This window comes from Xiphophorus hellerii, chromosome 5 (assembly GCF_003331165.1).
Source record: "Xiphophorus hellerii strain 12219 chromosome 5, Xiphophorus_hellerii-4.1, whole genome shotgun sequence".
NCBI lineage: Eukaryota > Metazoa > Chordata > Actinopteri > Cyprinodontiformes > Poeciliidae > Xiphophorus > Xiphophorus hellerii.
In genome coordinates this window covers 3514157-3537961 of record NC_045676.1, presented here as the reverse complement: position 1 = coordinate 3537961, position 23805 = coordinate 3514157, and the positions used below count along the sequence as shown (strand labels likewise).

The window sequence follows — 23805 nt, the reverse complement described above, 5'->3', positions numbered from 1 at the left end:
CTCCAGGATTGTGTTCTGAGGCAACAAGTTTTGCATATTAAAATGTTCACTGGGTGATTAAGAATGTTTCTCCGGTCATTACATTGGGTGAATTTGACTGCAGTTACTGGTAGTGACAGCCCTGTACAAGTATATTTTTAAAGAATCCTGGTAAAACAGCTGCCATAAATCTCTTCAACATGGCAGATTGGTACAGCACTGGCGCCTGCAACTTACCTACTAATCTCCTGCTCCATTTTCAGAAATAATTTAACTCCTCCACTAAATTATAATCGGTTGCACCAAGATACTGTGTTCACAAAGGATGTGAACTTTGGCAAAGATTAACTCTCACTGGGGTTTATTGTGAAATTTGAGCAGAAAAATAATTAAATGACAAAATTATGTTAATGCAGTGGGTTTTTCCTTGAACTTTCAATAATTATGATTAGACTCAATTACCTATTTCCTGCATTTAAAGCCCTCGTTCTTTACATTTAATTGGTGCAAATAAAACCACATAATTAAAAAAAATCCAAAAGTTTAGTTTAATTTATTCAATTGAAAAAGTGAAGGTGATAAGACAGAGAATAATGAATATGGTTTGCAGGTAATAAAAACACATTTCTCAGAATATTTTTATACTATTTCAGACTAAAGATTAAGATAGAAACATGGGAATACTGAAAAATGTGATGAGACAGCTCCATAAATCAAATTCTTGTTTTGTAGATTATCCATCCATCCATTTTCTTCCGCTTTATCTGAGAGCCCAGACACCCTACAAAGAAAACCCATTTCAGCCGCTTGTATCCACGATCTCGTTCTTTCGGTCATGACCCAAAGCTCATGACCTTAGATGAGGGTGGGAACGTAGATCGACCGGTAAATCGAGAGCTTCGCTTTTTGGCTCAGCTCTCGAGGAGCTTTTTAACCACCATGGCGACCTCGTCCCCAGAAACTGGAGATTAATTAAATGAATACTTCTCTGTGTGATTGTGACTCACACCTGAAATTTTCAATTGACTTTGCTTCCAACTCCTGAAGGATACAGTTGCAAACTTTTTTTCCTACCAGACTTTTCCTTCCACTCAACTTTCCTTCATTTTTCAGACACATTCCAAACAGCCAACTTCAGCATCAGAACAAGATTTAAAAAAAAAAACAGTGACTTTGAGATTAATAAAATATTGTACTAAAGTTTAGACAGATGTGACAATGTTTTGTAAACTAGGGAAGGAATACCTGTCAATGTGATACGCTCTAGACTGTTTCTCTGAGGAACACCATATATAGACATATATATATATATATATATATATATATATATATATATATGTCTATAAACTGTGAGCACTTTTAAATCCAAGTCAAAGATTGTGTGCATGAGCACACAATCTTAGCCAATAAATCTATTCTGACTCTGATTCCATGAAGAAAATAACAGGTGCTGAGGTAAGGAAAAACGACTTTATTTGAAGCACAATAATGAAAGTGTGTAGGAAACAGTGACGAATTGGTGGAAGTTCTTTGCAAGTTCAGAATTTTAAATCAAAGCATTTCCTTGATCTGCTATTCAAATAAGGCTGAAAGCTATGAACTCTTTGAGCAGCTGTTAGATCTGCACCTCAAGCCATTTTCTCCCTGCCTCTGGAAAGTAAGATCCCTTTTACTACCATCTACACCAGAGAAGACACTGACTCCTCCATACAACTCCACATAACCTCAATTTAAACAGCCTGAATTGTCCCGTTATTGGTCTTTTTGCCAACAACACGATCATAAGAGTAACATAAGAGCAATCTTGGATGGACGGTTGAGTTTTAGAGGAAAATAATAAACAAAATCTTAGTGTATTTGATACCTTCTCTCACCTCAATGGCGCCTTTCAGATCTTTCTGGAGACAGGTCTGCAGATCCTGTACTTTGACAGGAGTAGCATTAACGCATGAAGTCAGGAAGCTGTAAGACAAAGGAGACACCATAATTACACTGCAGTTTAGTCAAAGAATTCAGTAAATATATACAGAAGACAGGTCTAAAGGAGGCTAATGGATAAAAGTTGTTTTTTATGCTAAAGGTGCCAGGTGTGTCCTTCGCTGAGCTGCAGTGAAATAATAAAATAAAATAATTATTTTTTATTTAGTAAAACATTTTCAATTTCTTCTTTTACTATTATTTTTCTAAAGTTAAAAAAATTTACTTAAAGTGGGTGCCAAATCTTTTACACAATCACCTATTTTATGGGTAAAGAAAAAATAGACCAAGATTAATAATTTTAGAGCTTCTTCCACCTTTATGTGGCATTTATGCTTCACAATTCAACTGAAAAAAACAACAGGAAAAAAACTTGAATTTCTCAAACTCATGCCTGTCTAAAGTTATGATTTATGTTTTGTCTTTAATTCACTTATTAGCTCTGGGTGTAGTTGAGGCTTTTCTGCTGTCTGCAGCTGCAAGCTTTAGATCAACAGAAGTCTTTTTTTTGTCTCTGCACCTGGAGAAGCTTGTCTTGAGAACTGCAGTTCTTCTGTCTTTTCTTATAAAAATATGTTTTCAACTCTGTAAGTCAAAGCTGTTTGCTTCCTATCATGTTTCACAAAGTTCCTAACACTTTAAAAATGCCTGGATACAACACAGATTGCAGAAGTTTGCACAACCTTAAATAAGCTGAAGTATTTCATTTGAGGACCTGGTCTTATTTGGACTTCAGCTCTTAGTTAAATAAAGACAGATAAAGATGAGAACAGATTTTCTGTGGTCATCTCTCAAGGATATGAAGGAACTATTACTTCCTGCTGTTTGCCTCGAGTGCTGACACAAGCTTCTGCTAAGGGATTTCCTTACCCTGTATCTTCTACAAAACACGTCATTAAGGGAGCAAACGTCCTAGACAAACAGAGCAGATATCTTTATTTCCTGTTTTGTTTTAATATTATCCTTCACTTTTGCACTTTTTTCCTACCATGCAAGTAAGTAAACAAATCTTGGGTCATACAAAGGCATGAGTTAGCCATAGGACGGTTACCGCTGTCAAGGTATACCGTGATATGAAAAATTAATGGTTTCAAAAGCACTAAAACATTCCGTCATACTGGATAAACTTTTTTTTGTCTGATCAGATAGCTACTATCTACTAAATAGCTACGAGCTCTGCAAGTATACTTTTAGTACCAATTGGACATTTCAAATGGCACTTGCCCGTTTTTGAATTTATGTTTTCCAGTTTCATTAGTTTCCATTAAGTATTCCAGTTGTATATTTAGCTGTATTAATTTGCTATCAAGTCGCAGACTGTATGCCTACCTCAGAGTAAAGAAACAAAGCCACACCTGAGTTTTGTGGCTATCTCGGCAGCACAGCTTCCACGTCGACTGGAACAGGTCACTTTTCTAAAAGTCATAAAAGGAGAACGCTTTAATATGTCTGCTTATATCAAACCTTTGGAAAGTATTTTGTAGACATTTGGTTCAATTTGTTAGTCGTCTGGAGTGTTATTGGAGTATTTTAGTAGCAACCAACTAATTTTGCTGCAGAAATCTTCCTCCATTAATGCTAGAGTGTGCATTATGTACTGCATAATTACTAAAATATCTGCAGTGTTTAAATGCACCTTTGATGTTGGCTTACAACGCCTGTTCAAAATGTGTAAATATTCGATTTATAATTTTGTAAACAGCAGAAAAAATCCTTTATTTTTCCATCTTTAACTTGTTGTACCAGTGATCCTCTCAATATTTTATGGAAACTCGTCACATTAAAACATTTCACCTCTCAGCATCACAAGTATCCATCTGAAATTGAAACAGATTTTATTTTTTATTTGTTCTGAACACAAGAAATTGTTGAGAATAATGTTTACTGAGAAAGAACAGGCTTCGCTAAACTTTGAATTTTAACAGTGCAGTAATATATGAGTTTCAGGATAGAAAAAAATCTGCTAGAATGCCCCTCTATCTTCCATCTTGAGGAGGGCACAGTCCCTTCCCAATTGTGATTTGTGATGTCAAAAGTTAAAATGGCTGCTGTACAGCCCAACAATAAGCTAACAATAGCTGCATCAATAGTCTGTTTATATTGACTTCTGGATAATTGAATGTCGCTAACTCTGTCAAACCTGTCCAACGTCTACCTCCAAACACGTTTCTTTACTCTTTGAGTGCAATGTATGTTTGCTTAGAGATGCTAGTCTGGTCAGAGTAGAACAGCTAGCATATCCCGCTGGTTTTCCAACACATGAGTATGTGTGACTTCTGACACAAATGGAGAACAACTTCAAAGTTTCCAATCCAAAGACATCAAGTGATGGGAAAAACATCAAAGCATGGCTAACGATAAATTCCCAGATTCTGTTCATAATATTGTGCACTGTAGATGTTCGAAGTAACGTATTCCTCAACAACCTTTCTTGTAACCAATAATAAACACGGGTGGCATTTAATCAGAGGTTAGGAATGCCACCTCACAACTTCTCAATCTGTGTAAGCGGTGCAGCAGAAACAATTTATTTTATTGGGATTTCGTGCGAGAGGCCAACAAAAAGTAGAGTGGTGCAAAATTATAAAATGGAGGGAAAATGATACTCGGTTTAACAAAACCTGTTACAAATAAAAATCTTTAAATTAGTGGTGGGCATTTGTATTCAGCCCCCATTGGCTCAATTCAGTTCAGCTGAACTTGGAGATACTTTATTCGTTCCAAAGGCAAATGAAATGTTGTCATTCATATCACCCAAGTATCACCAAAGAGTTGTTGTGGTAGTGATACTGTGAGTAGGAAGGATCTCCAGTAGCAGTCAGTCTTACAATAAATCTGAACAGGTCACTGACTGAAGACCATTATAACTGATGAAAGAGATGGTTTGGACTTTCTCCTCTCTCAGTTCTGGGATTTGGGGTCAAAGTTGAGGTATCATTAGAACTTTTGAGATGCTAACGAGCTGCTCCTGTTGGTAAGAACTGCCCCTCGTAGCCATGGCTACGCATCTTAACAACTGTCTGAAAATAAAAAAAACGTAAGAGCACAAATTCTTCGATCTGCACAGTATCCAAAATCATAGGGAATTATTTTCTAAACATGAAATGCCTTCAACCGAAAACAATTATGAGCAAAAGTCTCCAAAAAAAACAAGACAGAACTAACATAAAATAAAAAAAAATTTAAAAAAATCCAGTGCAACCAATGGCCTTGAAAAGTTCCCAGCTTAATAAATAGAGACCTCCTATAAATAGTTTAATGTCAGTGTGAATAAATCTGTTTCATGAAGGCGTCAGTGGTATTTTCAGAGAACATTAGTGACCAATCAGCTTCATGACCAGCAAGCAGGTCAATGAGAAGGTTGTGGAGAAGTTTAAAGCAAAGTTACAATTTCAAATTTAAAACTATGGCCTCCTGGAAGCATGAATAAGGAATGACTGCAGGCTTTTGCGCAGCACTGCATTGCTTTTCTAACTATATGTCTTATTCTAAGATGCTATAATACACTTTTCTCTGTAAACAAGCTGTATGCCTTTACTGGTGTAGTGGCTGATCACACAGACGTCTTACACTGGGACTTGTGAAATAAGGACAGGCATGGACATCAGCCAGTGAGGGCTGCCACCAAAAGCTGGTGGAAAGAGTGTATGTGGAAAAAACTGTGGAACTGAGGAATGTCAGACAGTGTGTATGCGTTGCTTAGAGTCTACATGTCAACAGAGATTTAAAAAATTAGCTCACTAAAAAACACTCCCCATTCTCCTCTGATTGATCTTTGTCAGCCAAGAGATGGTGTGAAAATCCCAGTAGGTCAACATTTTAAAGACACCCAGATTTGCCTATTTGGCACCAAGAACCACTGAACGTTTAAAATCACTCAAAATGCCCTTAAAAGTGTTTAAAGTGTCTTTTGAAAGATTTCTTCAGTTTTTGCTTTTTTTGTAACATTTCATATCCAAATTGATGTAACTGGATATAAAATGCAGTTTTCAAAAGATAGAAAAGTGTTATATCTACCACAATATGGCTCCATGTGAAATTAAATAACACCATCAAGCGTTTGTTATTAAAACAAGAGGCCTTTTACATCACTGTGGGGGGATTTAGACCCAGTCTTCTTTGGAGAATTGTTTTAATTTAGCCACAGGACAGGGTTTTTGAGCATGAACAGCCTATTAAGATCACACATATCTTAAGTGGCCACTGGAAAATCTTGCTTATGGTACAAACTTGCTGTTGTGCTTTTCTGGCTACAAAACCCAAGAGTGTAAGAGCTGTACTACATTCTCCTGAAATTCCTGGTGGAGAGCAGAATTCAGTGTTCCATTAAATACTGCAAGTTGTCCACATGCTAAACCAGAAACATTTCAATACAAGGTTCACAACTGTTGAATGTGATCCACCATTCACAATGTAATGTTCCCTGTCATTATATGCTCAGTCAGAAGGAGGCAAAGTCATCAAGTAGATGCTATCACTGGGTTTCCATAGATAGAAGTGGTTTTGCTGCTATGTGACACATTTCTCGGGCTAAGAATTTAAAATATGTGAATGTTACAAACTTCCTCTGACTTTTAAGTGATTGTAATTCAGCTTCTTGGTGCAAACAATGTGACACTGTGGTGACATAGGAAAGCACATGGTCAGCAACAGTATACAACATCTCAAACAAGACTCCAGCTTCTCCTCTCATCATTCTTTGTCATCCAAAATCACAGTAGATTCGCATTTTCAGAGATATTCAGACCACAGCTTTTGGAACCAAGAACCAGGATTAAAGTAATTTACAGTGCTGTGAAAAAGTCTTAAGCTTTTCCCTTATTACCATAGTGAATCATCTCTCTCCATTTAGAAGGTGCATCGTCCACCCTTCCATCAACTAACTTCACTTCAACCCATCTATAAATCTCCTTTTGTCTCATGCCCTGTGGCTCCAACCTCACCATCCTTCTGCATCTGCGTCTCTGAACACTGATGCATTGTGTTCTAAAAACACAATGCATGTCTAAAAAACACTCAGTTCATCCTCTCTGATTTTATCTCCAAAACATTCGGCGTGGCCTGTCCCTCTGATGAGTGTCTGTGTGTTTATGATGTTTTTATGTTTTCATGATGTAAAGCACTTTGAACTGCCTGGTTGCTGAAATGTGCAAAACAAATAAACTTTATTGATGGATTGATGTATTCATTCCTGATCCTACCCATCCTCGTCCAGAGAAAACCTCAACTTCTGCATGTTGAGGTCTCCATTGATCTTTACCTTGAACTCATCAGCACACCTCACTACTCTCTCACAGCTTTCATGCATGTCCTACCCCACTCTGCATGGTCCGGCTAAACTGCCGAAAACTGTTTTCGTTGTCGGAGTTGTGTGTCAATTTGTTGTCCGCGCCATCTTGTCACACACTCTGTGGCAAACTTTTTGCTCCCCTCTGCATGTGAAACTAGTGTGGTTGGTCAGAATTTCCTGTGTGTGTATGTTTATGCAGAAACCAGCCTCAATTACTCAACTTCCAGAAGCAGGATCTTCAGATTGACAGCAGCGCGGATAGTTTTGGGGGGCTTAGCTTCCCGCTATCGCATTCTGTTTTTTGTTTTCTCATTAACATTGAAAATAAAACAAGATGTTGCAGCACGTCAATCATTATTTCCTCCAAATTTGTGAACTTGTAAGAAATGTTCCTCTCCGTCATGGCCGCTGTGTTTACTGTAACTCTTGTAAACCACAAATATGACAAGGCGCCGGTTCGATGTGTCTTGTGGACCTTGAAGGGTGTGTCCAAATGTCCTGAAACTACGCGTGTCAACAGTTTGACTTTGTTCTAACCATGCAGGGCCCTTAGCATACTTCTCTGCCAATGCAGACCTAATCATGTAATACCACAGCTCGTCGCTCAGCACCTTGTTGTACTTTAAATCTACAAATCTGCAATGCAGCTCCTTCTGGCTTTCGCTTTCCTTCTCTATCTGCGTCCTTGAAGAAAAACTTGCATCTGTATTGTTCGTTCTCAGTGTAAAACTGTACTGATGCCTATAAATCCTCACATCTGACCTAACCCACAGCTTCAATGCTGTAAAAACGTCTTTGCCCTTTAAAGATTTCTTCTACTTAGGCTTTTTAGTCCTGTTTTATTTTAGAACAATTTATCCACTGGTGCAACAAGTCATGCTTGCAGTGAAATATTTTGAAAACAAAAGAGAAGCTGATTGATTTTCAAAGAAGTCTCTCTACGATCGTACAAACAGTTATTAATGGTACAGTGGTAGAGATTGTCAGTCAGTATAAATATTTGTTTTTAATCTTGAGTGTTTTATTTTTCTTCTGAATCCATTTTAACCCTTGGCATGGTGTACTGGTTCGGAAACCTCAGCTTGACAAATAGAGAGATTGAGCGGTATAGATATTAATGATAGATTGTGTTTTAAGAAACATGAATCAAATCATGAAAACTAGAGTTACTAAGAGGGCAAGAGCACTCTTTGCACTCTGAGTTCAGACTACTACCATCAAGAAGGTGGTTTACTTATGCCCAAAAGGCAATATCAAACAGATACTGGAGATAATTTATTCCTTTAGCTGCAGGGTTTTGAAATGGTTTCAGATGAATCATGCTGTTGGGTTCCTGATATAAATTTGTAATGTGTGTTTAGGTTTTTTTTTTTGTTTTTCTCCTGTCCTCTGGGGAGTGGGAGTGTATTGTTGTGAAGTGGCTTTAGACTCTCCTGCAAATAAGTTGCCCTATGGGAACATAAAATACATCAAATGAAATCATCTTTTTTCGCAAGGTGATAGAAAAATTATACAAAATGCAGTTTTGTATAAATTGCATTTTGCTTATGGATAAACAAGCAATTGCGTTGCACAATTACCTATTTCAGTTTCTGGTGAGTCCGGCACCTACAACCTCCAAACAGCAGGTGGAGCCATAAGCGCTTGGAAAATGAAAGTGAAAGTGAATCTGAAAAGGTGGCTTTTCAAGTTTTCTAAACCAAATAAGAGTGTTGCCTGAAGGTGATCGAAAAAGGTGCTGAAAGGTAGACACATGCGCAGTGAGACCGCCCCGGATTAAACTTGCGCACAGTTACTTTACTACAAATAATAATCATAAGAAAAAAATGCTTCTTATAATATATCCGAACTTGGGCTTGCTGGGCCCTGCTGTCGGATCAGAGTGGGGAGGTAAAACCGCTTACCGCTCGCTGGTCCCGGGGCAATGTGAGCTGGAGAAGGATGACCTGGAGAGCCGTCATGAATTCTTCTATCATCAGCGCAGCTGCCGCGGGGGTTCTTCTACCCAGCACAGCACCAGCACAACTCTATCACATCTTCGCATTGGATCTGCGACAGTAACTCCGCTTTGTCTCATTGGTCCGAAATCCACTGTTGGTTACACTTGAGCCGAGCGGTTCCGCAGTTCCACTCTCTCTCCCAACACACACATACACACATATACACACACACACACCGAGACTCACACACGCCCTCCCTGTGCGTCTCTCTCGTCACGTCGAGCGCGCACTCCTCCTTCATCTCTGCAAAGGAGTTGTTTTTAGGAATTATTGTAAAAGTTTTTCAGCTGACATGTCACTTTTATTACGGGAACACCTCTGCAGCTTCACCCTGCCGGAGAGATCAGATGGTTTCCCAGAAGCGTCTGCGTTCAGACGCAACATGATCAACATTTTTTTGGCTTGTTTGTTTTATTGTGTTGATTTAGCGCCTACACAGCGTGTCATCTGCATCATAATTTACAACTTTTCAGGCTGTTTTGTGGTCATTACACAAACTGCTTCCTTTTGTTGCAGCCTGTCAAATGCTTAAATTACTAAGTGGTTCCTTTGACTGGAGATTAGGAGTTGGAATAATAAAGGAAGCGTAGAATCAGTATTACTATGATTAGTTGAAACCAGATGCGTTTGCTGTATTTAAAAGCCACTTTTTTTCTCAACTTCTTAGATTGAATCTGATGGAATTATTCTTCTATTAGATCAGTAGTAGGATTACCAGACTTTTTTCTTTGTTTTAAATTACTCCACCTCCTTCGCAGAAGGTAAAATTACTGGACATTCCCAAGATGTTTATGCTGATATCTTTTGGCATCTTAAGGCAAATTTCACCCAATGATGAACCAGACCAGAGGTCTTTAACTGCTTTTATTTATTTCAATTAAAAATGTTTTCTCAATTTCAGATTTTGTTATTCCATTCGTTTAACTTAAACTATAATAACTTTGCTAAATACTGAGAAAATATAAGTAATCTTCTGGTTTAATCTGAGATATCCTATAATTATTGTAGCATTTACGACAAAAAATTATTTTGGTAGTTTAACTGAACAAAAGAAGTTTCTCAGACAGGGAGAAGAAAATGTGTTTTTTTATTTTGTTTATTCAGGTAATCTTAATTCATTCAAGAAAAACATTGCCCTTCTCCATCCCTTACAGTAGTCAAACCGCTGATTACTATCTTCCTGCATGTGTATCCTGTCTAAATTGGAAAAGGTCAATGGAGACGTTGAAGGAAAAATTCCATCCTTATGAGAAAAGCCACAAAAACACATAAAAATAGTTCACAATCTTCTGGTAAGTCAGATCATAAAAACACATCTTAAAGTAATTCAGAGGGGGAAAAAAATGTGAAAGCTCAACTGTATGAGTTCCTTAAGCTGTTTCAAAAATAACTGAATGAACTGAAGTAGCCCTGCTGCACGTCAGGCTCATGTTGCGTTCTCTGTTATAGTAGACATGAAGGGTGACACATTCATCTGGCCTTGTAGTAGGGACAATCCAGCTAGCTATAAAATGACGGAAAAACAAGTGAACTCTTGTTATGGGATTTCACTAATGAACAAAAATAACAAACAGACATGATAAAATCAAACTCCCACACATGCCATACCAAAAACCTTGGACACACACTAGTGGAAACATTCTTCATGAGATCTTCCCACTGGTCTCTCTACAAGGTTCTCAGTACAGCAAGAGATTTTGAATTCATATATTCATATAATTTTACTAGTGGAGCTCCGACTATTAAAAAATAGAGGTGGGACTCAAATAAAAATTTTTGCCAGTGAATTGCAGGGGCTGTAATTAATTACAATTAATCACATTTTAAATAAAAAACAACTTAAGCAAGATATTCAATTCATAAACCTATTGGCTGCCAATATTGAATATTTATGCATACAAGCTTAACAACAACCATTGTATACAACCATTTAGCTTTTAAGTGTTTCTGGAACCCCTGCTTTGGAAAAAATGACATTAGCATTGGGGATGTCTATGCCGCTGTTTGGCATTGAGATGCTGTTTTAGGCTTGAATAGCTTCGCTGATAGTCCAACACCTTTTAGCTCAATAGTTTATTCCCATCAGAATGTTTTTTAGCAAAAATTTATCCCCAGTGGACCAAACCGGCGGTTTTGTCGTCCATCACGATTTTTAGCTATCACTTGTGCGTCAGATGTACAGGTGTACCAGAAACACGCAAATGCAAAGGTTCCACCCAGGAGCTTTGTATGTTAAAAAATATCCAATTAAATTAGTTAAATTTATATAATTTAGTCATTAAAATTAAAGTCCCAACCCTGTTAGAAACCAAGCATTTCAGAGAATGAATTAAAATAAAGAATGTTCAGTCACAATTTTATTGATTTAGATTCATATTAAACTTTATTCCTTCAATTCTGTACAGAAGGGTGAAGTTTAAAATAGTTCACAACATTCCTAAAAGTCGCCAGAGAGTGCTGGAATGAATAAGGAGCTTAAAATAGAGAACCAGTTTAGAGTCATTTCTTATGTTGTTTTATGCTTTCTAACAGTTAGACTTTCTCAACTTTAACAGTGGTTTTGATCAACAGTTCAATCAGCCTTTATGAGGGCCCTTAAAAGATTTTCCTTAGACTTCGACTGCTTTTCACCTGATTTCAATCCGTATACATGACCCACAACTCTTTTTGACAAGATAAACCTCTTGGGAGGAACCATTGACGTTTCTACATATGTCAGTTATGTTTTTGTTTGCTAATACTCAAGCGTTAAAGAAAATCCACAACTACGTAACCAAACAGTCTGGATAACTTTCAGAGATCTGGCACAGATTAAGAACTACAAAAAATTCCCCATCGTATCATTTTTACACATGAAAGTACGGAAGTGTTCGTTTCAGGAACAGTTTCTTGCTGAAAAGATAAAGTTTTACGTTTTAACGAGATAAAAAAAAAGTAAAGTTCTATATTTTGTTAAAACCAAAACATGTTCTTGTTTTAACGAGAAAAGTCATAACAGTAAAACGACAACCCCTTGTGTGATGGTTGAGCCTAGAAGAAACAAGTAAAGCAGAGGAAGCCGCTTTATGCCTTTTTACGAGATCTAAAACTCGTCTTGTTTTACAGAGAAACTCTACAAAACTAAATTCTGCTCCTGAATTTCAATGAAATGCTTTTGTAAAGTCCTTTTTATGCAATGCAAAAGAAATCCATTGTGTACAGGAGTTTACAATAATCTACTAGTGCCCCTCCCCCACATGATGCTAAATACTGCCTATCCTTTGACTGAAATGTTATTACATGTTGCAGACAAACTTGATCATTTAATAATATACTCCTGTTATGCTAGATGGGCAAAACAGCAGTAAGTTAAATGTAGATTATTTTAGCAGCAGTAAAAATAATTTTTGCTTTTCTATATTTTTAAGGAAAAATCATGTTATATTTATTTATATAGTTGTTAATTTGTAAATATCCTTTAATAGATGGTTCTTTTATTAAACCCTACCTAACTGTGAGAATCTCATAGTTCTTAGTCAACAAACTGCAGAATGCAGCTTTTAATAGTCAGTTTTGCCTTTTGATATTTATTTCCTCACTCCTGGGTAAACTTTGGCTTTCTGGTACACTTCATGGTTTTTCTCCGTTTGTCCTCCACTTCCTCATCATACCACATTGGTACCAGGACTGGACAAAAACAAAATGTGTAAAGCTAAAAAAAACACACACACAATATAAACTACTTCCAAAGATTACAAGAACATTAGGCTGCTTGGATGCAAAATGCTCTGTATTTATGCCAAACTCTGTAACTTTCACTCAGTTAAAATCCACTCTGACCATCAACTCCTCGGTCTTACTTTAGGCTGCAGTGCCATCTATCTTCAGCTCAGCCAGAGACTCCGAAGCAGTTTCATCCTCCTCTTCACCTTCATCTTCTTCCTCTTCGTCATCCTCCTCATACCCGTCATCCTCCTCTTCCTCCTCATCGTCGTCGTCATCATCATCGCCATAGTCGTCTTGTCGGCTTCCTCCAGCTGCCAGGTTCTTCCAGTAGGCGTCGTACCCGGACGCGCCCTCGTAGTCGTCGTCGTCGTCGCCGCCGGCCTGCCGACCGAACTTCAAGGTGCGAGCTGCGGGGAACAAACGGACCAATCAGATTTAGAGCAGATCTCGTTCTCTACACGGCCTCCGCTGCAGACATGCATGTTTGCATGAAAATCAGGCTTGCACAAATTAATTATGTGCATGAATCCGAATAATTTTCAAAAGACTGCATTTAGTTTGAAGGCAACATCATCAGTCTTTTACTCAAGAGTTCTCATCTCACTGTGTTCATTTTCAAGTAGGCATTCTGGAACATTTATTTTTATGCCTTGCAATAAAAGTAAAGAGGCTAAAAGAGGAAATGTGGAGTTTTAACAAGACAAGTGTTTACATATAAAAGGTGTGGGGCTCAGTTTGTGGAAAACAGACCTGCTCCTTGGAATCACATCTTGAATTTAAACAATAAAAATTACATGCAGGAGATAAAAAAGCAGGGAACAAAACAACAATTGGCAGCTGTTCGTATAAAGGATATGTAGGATCCTTTTATGCAGTCTTAAAGGGTATTTCTGCCTACATGTGGCAGCACTGATACATTGGTAACATTTTTTCATTCATTTAAGTCAGATTTTTTTCCCCAATCTAAATAGAGCAATCTGTGACCCTTCAGCAATTTTTGTATTGAAATCCATTCAAAATGTCATGTTTTGTTTTTCACAAAATAATATTTGCATATAAAAAATCTAAACAAATTAAAATTGTTCTTGATGACTTGGCACCAAAATAAAGGTATTTTGAAGCCTTTTTTGGCACTGAGGCTCCAACAATACCCATAAACCTTTTAAAGGGGCAATATTATGTATTTCTGAAGCACATGGTGCAATTTTATAGCACCATGAACTATGTTACCTTCAAACAGTCATATATAGTATATGACTTAAAAGAATTTTAACTTTAAAATTTGATGCCTTGAAATTGGGCCTCTGTCTCATTAAGAACTCCTGCTTTTTCTGAAACTTTGCCTTCAGGAAACAGCAGCAAGAAGTCGTCACAACATGGCTCCTCTATTAACCCTTTAACAAGGTTTTTACCAGCGATTCACTGAGAAGTAGCTCCTATAATGAGCTCGACAGAAGCTTACTGTAGTTCCACCAGGTATTTGCTAATTGCTGCTGGCTAGTTTGAAGGAGCTGAGTTGCGGAAGGCTCCTCTGTGAGGCAGAAGTTGAAAGCTTGGAAACTGCAGCTCAGAGGAGGAGCTGCGTCTCGAAGTTGTGCACCGCTGAATGGTTGCCATGGAGATTACAGGATTTCTTAAACACGTGTGAAACATACCACTCCTGGTATGTTTTTGTTGAGGTAATAACATTATAAGCTAAAAAAGCTAAAAAAAAATAGTCAATTTTACATAATACTGACCCTTTAAGGAGTTAAAATGTGTGAATATTTTTTTTAATTACTTGTGTGAGCTGAGAAGTAAAGTAAATAAGGGTGATCTTTAGAAGAGCATTTTATTTCCATGTTACACTGGTAGACCTCCCAGGGTTCCCATAGTACTACAGCTGAGGTCGGATTTTATATTAATGTTGCCAGACAACAATAAAACTGCTACAGTTTATTATCAAATATGGAGAAAAGTTGTGTTCACTCAAGGATCTGGCTTTCAACAACTACTGCAGCTGCCCACCGCTGTGTAAACAACAGGGACATTTTCCATTCTCTCCCCTTACACTGCAGTAAGAAAAATACTTTATAGAATTTTATGTATAAACCTCAACAAGATGGAGCTTAAAATAATGATAATAAGAGAAAAGAAAGAGAAAAAAGGCATTCAGGGTAAGTTGCTTGTATAAAGCCCTCTCTATAAACATTTATGGGAAATAAGCCCCTGTGCCAAGAAGTAATCAGTGCATTTTCTGTTTCACTTTCCAAAAGCATTCAAGCAGGAAAAAGAGGTTGCTGTAACTTGCTTGAATTGTCAAATTTACAGGAAAGGCAAGACGAGCTCCGGTTGTGTGAAACTCACTGGACATGCTGAGGTCTTTAGTCTCCTGGGTCTCATGGCCGCACTTCGGACAAGGTGGAGCCTTGCCTTTCTCCTGTTTGAACACTTTACTCTTGGCATGGTCGTCACAGTAACAGGCCTGCAGATGTGAAGAAAAAAAACTTTTAATACTCACTGTCCTTTCAACTATGCATTAAAAACAGAAAAGTGTTCCAGAAATGTTCAAGCGACAGAACGACAAAGGAAACCGACACTGCAAGGACAGAACTAAAATAATAAACAAGTTGAGTCAAGTCATTTCTGTTTTTATCCCTTTGAATAGAAAAACCAGTCATGCTGAGTAAACAAGGAAGTGGAAGAAGTCAAAAATCAATAGACAATTTACTTCCAGTTGTTTATACACAAATTTAAACACCATGAAAAAAATAATGGCCCTTTTAAAATCCCATTTAAAAGAGAAAGCAGTTTATGTGAGTTGTTTACAGAAGTTGTAATACTTCTTTGGACAATGAAACTGAAACACCTGGTTTTAGACCACAATAACTTATTAGTATGGTGTAGGGCCTCCTTTTGCAGCCAATACAGCGTCAATTCGTCTTGGGAATGACATATACAAGTCCTGCACAGTGGTCAGAGGGATTTTAAGCCATTCTTCTTGCAGGACAGTGGCCAGGTCACGACGTGATGCTGGTGGAGGAAAATGTTTCCTGACTCGCTCCTCCAAAACACCCCAAAGTGGCTCAATAATATTTAGATCTGGTGACTGTGCAGGCCATGGGAGATGTTCAACTTCACTTTCATGTTCATCAAACCAATCTTTCACCAGTCTTGCTGTGTGTATTGGTGCATTGTCATCCTGATACACGGCACCTCCTTCAGGATACAATGTTTGAACCAGAATGGTTCGGTAGTCCTTGGCAGTGACGCGCCCATCTAGCACAAGTATGGGGCCAAGGGAATGCCATGATATGGCAGCCCAAACCATCACTGATCCACCCCCATGCTTCACTCTGGGCATGCAACAGTCTGGGTGGTACGCTTCTTTGGGGCTTCTCCACACCATAACTCTCCCGGATGTGGGGAAAACAGTAGAGGTGGACTCATCAGAGAACAATACATGTTTCACATTGTCCACAGCCCAAGATTTGCGCTCCTTGCACCATTGAAACCGACGTTTGGCATTGGCACGAGTGACCAAAGGTTTGGTTATAGCAGCCTGGCCATGTATTTTGACCTTGTGGAGCTCCCGACGGACAGTTTTGGTGGAAACAGGAAAGTTGAGGTGCACGTTTAATTCTGCCGTGTTTTGGGCAGTCGTGGTTGATAGGTTTATTATGTCCTAACCTGCAAAGAATCAGCCAGAGACAGAGATTAGTTTTCTTTTCTTTTCTGCAGAATAGGAGAATTGAGAGCAGACGCAACGAATCGCTGTCAAACACTGTCTGGAATCAATTCTGCCAGATCTCTCTTTGCATTTCTCTTTATTGTATAGAAAAAGGAGGTTGGGCTTCTTCACACAGTCACACAGAGAATTGACCAACCGTCTTTACATTCTGAAACCTCCTATGGACATGCCCTTACAAGGGCATGTGGCTGACCACAACTAATCAGTTACATATGGAACTAATAACACATGAATGTTTTAACGTTTTTAGCTTCCAAGCAAACATCCTAAACAAAGTTAATAATATACTACAAAAGATTAATAAAGTACTACAAAAGAAAGAGAAGTTAAGTAAATATAAAAAGAATAATAATATGAGAGTAATAATATAAAAAGAATAATATGAAAGAATAATATGAAAACATAACTTGTAAAATAAACTCATAAGTAAATGAACAGGAGGATAATTTTTCTAACAGTGGTTTTATGTTTTTTGGATACAATCCGGGTTGGCACCCGAACATCCCTTTCAGACAGCTTCCTCTTGCGTCCACAGTTAATCCTGTTGGATGTGGTTCGTCCTTCTTGGTGGCATGCTGACATTACCCTGGATACCGTGGTTCTTGATACATCACAAAGACTTGCTGTCTTGGTCACAGATGCGCCAGCAAGACGTGCAACAATTTGTCCTCTTTTGAACTCTGGTATGTCACCCATAATGTTGTGTGCATTGCAATATTTTGAGCAAAACTGGGCTCTTACCCTGCTAATTGGACCTTCACACTCTGCTCTTATTGGTTCAATGTGCAATTAATGAAGATTGGCCACCAGGCTGGTCCAATTTAGCCATGAAACCTCCCACACTAAAATGAGAGGTGTTTCAGTTTCATTGTCCAACCCCTGTAGGAGAGAATGCAGCTAGAGTAAAAGTTGCCCAAGAATGCAGCCTTGAGGAAAACCACAAGACTGAATGAATGATCAAAGGCTGAAACAGCCATTTATGCAGGCATGAAACCAACCAACCAATTCAATGTGTTAGGGTCAGTGGTGCAAAATATGGCAGGAAGTGACACAAAGGCTGCAGCAGATTTTTCTGCTTATTGGCAAATATGAAGACATTTTTGCCAGTACACAAACATGGAGATGCTTCTTTGCACCACAATGAAACAAACTTCCGGAAAACTGAAAAACAGCTGAAACAGTGAGTTCCAAGTGGACCCCGCTTAGCGCTCAATGTCCACTAGAGGCAGGAACCAGCGTCCCAACAATGGCCAACATGAATAAGAGGGTATGCACAAGATCAACAGGGGATGGACAAAAAGATGGATGGGTGGACAGATGGATGGATGATGAAGGATGGAGAAGAAGCTGGGAATAGAGGACCAACCACTTTGCTCATTATTCAACAGTACAAAACCCGGCACCAGGGTCAGTGAGGACTCTGAAAAGAGCTGGAAAACTCCCAGAACAGAACACTAAAGTCAGTGAGGACTCTGCTATCCATGATGGACGATCTGTTCCGCCTCCGCCAAGGCCCCATACCACTACAATCGACAGTTTGTTCAGATCTGAAGCCTCCAGGACCAGATTTCTTGTCCTACTCTGTCATGGCGACAGCACATCAAAATGTCAAGAGTCAACATGCTGGAAATTTCCACTGATCAAAACTTCTACATTGCAAAAACGCAAAATTTGACAAAGTATTTTTGGTTTAGTTTCTAGTGAAAATATTGTAGTAGATTTAAAATAAGACAAAACTAACTGAAGAGTAACTTTTCAGCAGGATATAGGCGCCCAATAATTCCATGATGGTTATTAAAAAGTACCAGTTACACTTATTTCAAGTATACTAAGACAGCGGTCCCCAACCTTTTTAGTCGCACAGACCGGTCAGCCCTTCGCTATTTTGCTGCGGACCGGGGGGAGGGAGAGAGTGCGCGCGCAGTACTCCGATGTTGTTTTGTTACTCATTCTGCTGCAAGTTGGCTCAATTTTGACGCGCAAGACGTAACCGGTAAAATCCGGTTTAGGATTTTCAAAATAAAAGATCCGGAAGTAACTCATTATTTCTTGCCAATTGGTCCGCGGCCCGCTGGTTGGGGACCACTGTACTAAGAAACTAGCCAAAAATGCTTGGTAAGATTTTGTGTTTTGCAGTGTAAATAATAAATCAAAGATCCAGAGCCTCAAAACACAGTTCATCACACAGTCTCGTCATTTCTTCTCCTTTAACTGTGAGAAGTTGCCAGATCTAATTGCTTAACCTTTTCAAATTGTGAAATGGCTTCAGAAGCGACATCTTATGTTGAACCCAGCCGCAGAGGACACACCGATTTCCTGTTCCCTGGAGTACAGAATGGTCTTGTTCCAACTCTTTTTGTTATAAAAGTTGAATCACCCTTTAATTTGCAACCTTTGAACTTAACGTTTTCCTTTCATGCTGCTGTTGTGCAACCCTTCCACAACAGAAGCGTTTATGTAAACCTCTTACGCCTTAAAAAATGCTGAGTCAGCTTAACCTTGGTTATAATTCTTTTCTAATCTAACTGTAGAAATGCTATATCCTGTTAGAAACTAAAAAAATATTAACTGACACAGAAATTGCTTTAAATAACTATAATCAACTGGGATCACGATGCAGAGTTTTTATAAGCTTTTCCTCATTTTGTCCCTTTTTAAAAAAAACATTTCAATGTGTTTTTTGTGATTTTGTGCAACAAGCCAGCACAAAGTGGTGCATAGTTGAGAATATGCATTATACTAATGGTATGCATTATATTAATGCTCATCATTATATTAATGCTCAGCATTATATTAATGCATACCACACTGGATGGTAATACCATGTAGAAACACCTTTTGCAACAGTGACTGCTGCAAGTGGTATTTATTTTTTTGATCATGCATTGTTCTCTGACCCCCCCACTCCTTTTAAGTGTTTTGCTTTCAAAGAATTCCATTTAATGTACTGGGTATTGAAAATATTTTCATTTTAAACACCATGATAACTTGACCCTGAGGTAGCGCTTGCATAACAACAACACGTGCTTATTTTTAGCCGCTCTGTTTAAAGTCTAACCCATCCGCAGGAGGTCAAACGAGTTTCTGGCAAGTCAAGTTTTATCTGATCGGAGCGTTTCCTCGCAGCTGCTCAGACAGGAAAGCCTTAATCTTTAGTTTCATTTGTTCAAGCTCAGTATACCTGCAAGATTTCCTGAAATGGTGCAAACGAAAGCAAAATGTACTTGCGTTAGTCTAATTTTACTTCACAGAATATGTTAAAGGAATTTTGAGGGCCGGTCTTTTCTCGTGTGATGCATGCTGATGGGATGGATAAAATTTCCAGCTGAACATTCTCACCTTACAGCGCAGGCACGAGTGTTGTCCCAGTCTGTTACAGGAAACACCTGAAACAAAACGCAGGAAAAGATAAAAATGCATTCACTTTCTCTCCAATGCACAAATCTCTTCCAGATATTACTCTGCAGAACAAATAATTTATTCTCCTTTTAACCACATGAGTGGACGAGTAAAACCACATGACTCACATTTAAAGGTTTCTGCCTGTAGGATTTGACAGCTGGCCTGGTGCTCAAATTGATCATCCTCACATAAAAAATTCCGACAGAAGGAACAGCGGAAAATCCGACCTCCTGCAAAGGAAATGGAGCATCCCGTTGATTTTCAGTGTTCGAGCCGATGGGATTGGTTTACAAGCAGGAGGGAGTATCTCACCGTGATCCCAGACTCCACGCTCGCACTCGATGCAGTCGGCGTCGGCCAGAGGACACGAGCAGGCGTGGGTGCTCAGACATTTCCTACCGTGGCAGACCCAGGCTTCACAGAAGTCACACACTGCCCCCTTGTGGATAAAAACAGGTTTTACATATCTGGACAGAATAAAAAAACTGAACCATGGTTAACTGAACCACAATTGGAGAAAAACTGGCAGCATATTCCACATGAGTATTATTAGTTCAAGAAGGACCGAGGCAAAAACAAAAAGCTCTTTGTGGAAAAACTACCAGGAATACTTGGATACAATTCTTAAAGAGCCGAAAAGAAAACTTTCAAGCTGAATGCCAACATAAAAAAGAAGCTCAGTATAAGAAAAATTAAAATAGGAGGTAAAAATAAAAAGTCCCTTTCAGCCTGTTAACCAGCAGCCTGACAAAAAAATTTACCAAAATTAAATCAGCGGCTGTTCTTATGGAAGATCAGGACCCCTGAAAATAATAAATAAAAAAATTATGACTATTGATCTCACACTATTAAGGTCAGATTTCTGAGACAAGTTAGAATAAAACAACAAATGTTTAATCACAGAATTCTGAGGAAAAAATGTGATTTATTTTTTTCCTCATCACTGCTCCTATCTTCTTTAGAGTACATGCAAAAATTTGGTCTCTTTGGGGAGATATCAAATATTTTATTTTAAACTTTGCAGTCAATTAAAAAAAAAACAGTATTGGTCAAAATTGAAATCAGCAGATTAAGCATTTTAAAGAAAAATCGGTGCCCACTAGTGGAAATATGTTCTTGGCTTTTGCACACTTGAAGCTCATTCTAATTTTTTCTTCACTCTGTTCCCGACTAGATCAACTTTATTCCCTAATACATAAAATCCTGCAATTAAAATATGACATAGTTATGTTCTGCAATTAATCTGCCGTTTTATAAACACTGAAACTAATAGACTAATAGTTTCATATAAGCATATACTTTAATAAAGTGACTAATTTTATTTAATCACAGAAAAAATCTAGAACTGTATATCAAACCAGAGAATGTAACTGTTACCATCTAGTTTCTAAAACAGGTCCAGATCAGAACAAGATTTAATTATGGTTTGATATAAACTCACCACCATGGCCATTCCTGTGCTGTGGATCCCTGGATGCTTGATAACACAATCTGAAGCCTTCATGCACTTAGTTTTACCTAAAAAACACAAATAAATTAACATTTATTATAACAATAACATTATTTTACTCCAATAATTCTAAATACAATTGAAACAGTCCATTTGTGTGTAATTTAATAAGACATAGGACAGTCATACAACACCACTCTTCAGTCACAGGCTTACTCAGATTCGTTGCAAGATTGCCTGCAACTAGAAATCTTTCTTGTCCACAAGTTTTTGAAGATACTTACATGAGTAACTTTCTTAAATGAATTAAAAATGCTTGAGATAGTGAACAATTAGGTGGAATCAGTCTTTAGCTTGGTGTTTAATTTAAAGAAAAGTACCAAAAAAACTCACCACACTGAGCGCAGACAGGCAGCTTCTGCACAGAGTTACAGAAGTAGCAGAATGCCCTGTTCTTCTGCTTCCTAAGAAACATAAGCAGGAATACGTTTATTTCTCTTCAAATCAAAGTTCTTCTGAATCCGTTTCATCTGCTTTAAATACAGACTTACCGCTGACATTTGTCACATTCCTGTAAAAACACAATAAACAGTGAGGATTAGCACGCTGCAGTGTTTGCACTGTTAGCCAAAGCAGTAGCAGCGGTAGCGGCTACAGACCATGTTCACGTTGCAGGGGTGTTTGGCCACTTCCACATGCTCCCTGTTGGCTCGGATCTGTTTCTCTCGCTCTTTGCGGTTCTCCGCCTTTTTCCTGGCTCCGGTTTTCTTTTTGGGCATCTCTGGAATCAATAATAACTGTAACAGGAAAGGGAAAAGTTCATGGTGATCTTAGCTTTTAAAAGCAGAAGTAGAAAACTAATGGCGTCCACTAATTTATTTTTAGGTTTTATTTTAATTAATGCTAGCATACAAACACTAACTGACTCCTGAATAATAATAAAAAATGTCATTTCAGATATAAGAGGTAACTTTAAATTTTCCTTACCTCACCCAGCGAAGCTAGCGTTAAGTCCGTCTGAAAAAGGTGTCCGGTGAAACACAATGCAGTGATTTGGGTTCCGCAAGTGGAACAACAGTCATTTCTCCGTTTCTCTTGGCGCATTACCACCATCAGCTGGAATGAAGTGTGGACTGAATCTTACATCACTTAAATCGTTAAAATTTTAGGACAAATGAAATAATTGACAGCAATGTTGATGCCATTGGATTGGGTACAGGAAGTATAAGAAGATTTTAATATGTTTAGATTTATACTCAAGACCAGAAATAATTTGGTCAGGAGGTTCAATTATTGTGGCTCCTGCACATATCGGAATAGAAAGGAACAAACTAGCTGACAAATTTGCCAAAAATATTGCAAAAGAAAGAATGTAAAAATGAGCAAACGTGATGTTAAAAGTATAGTTAAGCTGTATGTCAAAAAGAAACGGCAAGGTAATGGGATGGGAAATCAATGCTCGTCAGTATTATAATATTGAAAGAAAACTGTAGCGTTTAGGAAAAGTCATCATACTGGGTAAAACGTCACATTTATTTTACGTTTACTTTTAGATTAAGGGAATTAATAAAAATATTGTTATATTTGTTATATAAAGAGAAATAAAAAAAATCCTTACACATAATACCAATATTTTCTAACAATATAAGAGAAGGCCCTACATTACTTTATCACAAGTCTGTTATTAAACATAATTAAAAATAAAGAATTTGTTTATTTATACCTTTTGTTTTTAAAATATATTTTATTTTTCAATCAGGTTTTATAGAGAAAAGCTAATATTTACATTTTGAAGCTTCAGTGTCTAGTCTGATTAAAGATTTATGGCAACTGTACATCTTTATTACTTCCATGTGATTTTGAGAGGCAGGTGAGCCTTGTGTACGGTTAGGTCACGTGCTGATGATCAGCCAGCCGGTTAGTGACGAGAATTCCGGCTCATATTCAGGAGCCGGATCATTTGGCTCAGATAAGCTAAATGATCCGGGAGAGATCATAATATTAGACAACTTGTCATATATGCTTAAATCTTTTTTATTATCAGGTCAAGTTTTGATATGTATGTAGTATTCACACATATACAGGGGCGGAACCAAAAGGTGCACATGGGATAAAAATAAATAAATAAATAAAATAAGCATATTTTCAATTCAAAAGACATTCTTGCTGCTATCTTATTGCATAAATAAAGCACAAGCTCAATATCAAAAATACTTGTTGTTTTTTAACAAATTGTTTTGGTTATTCAAAAACAGATTTCAAGTGTTTCAGG

General features: G+C 37.9%; 1 protein-coding gene across 1 annotated transcript; it reads right to left on the bottom strand.

Moving 5' to 3' along the window:
* Positions 1–10316: 10316 nt before the first annotated feature.
* On the bottom strand, positions 10317–22615 carry znf330 (zinc finger protein 330). Its single transcript, XM_032563060.1, has 10 exons — positions 22521–22615; positions 22193–22330; positions 22085–22104; positions 21927–21997; positions 21525–21601; positions 20396–20522; positions 20209–20313; positions 20021–20067; positions 15298–15415; positions 10317–13358 (listed from the first exon to the last, which is right to left on the bottom strand). Exons 2-10 carry the CDS (start codon positions 22310–22312, stop codon positions 13087–13089), a joined length of 957 nt encoding a protein of 318 aa, XP_032418951.1. The 5' UTR covers positions 22313–22330; positions 22521–22615; the 3' UTR covers positions 10317–13086.
* Between the last annotated feature and the right edge of the window lie 1190 nt (positions 22616–23805).

What these genes read in the sequence shown, in the direction of transcription:
- znf330 (XM_032563060.1), bottom strand. Translation starts at nt 22,312, where the DNA reads ATGCCCAAAAAGAAAACCGGAGCCAGGAAAAAGGCGGAGAACCGCAAA. An exon ending in GCCTGTCTGCGCTCAGTGTG is followed by an intron (nt 21,602 to 21,926) that starts GTGAGTTTTTTT and finishes TGTGTTTTTTAG; the next exon opens with GTAAAACTAAGTGCATGAAG. An exon ending in GCGTGGAGTCTGGGATCACG is followed by an intron (nt 20,314 to 20,395) that starts GTGAGATACTCC and finishes TTTCCTTTGCAG; the next exon opens with GAGGTCGGATTTTCCGCTGT.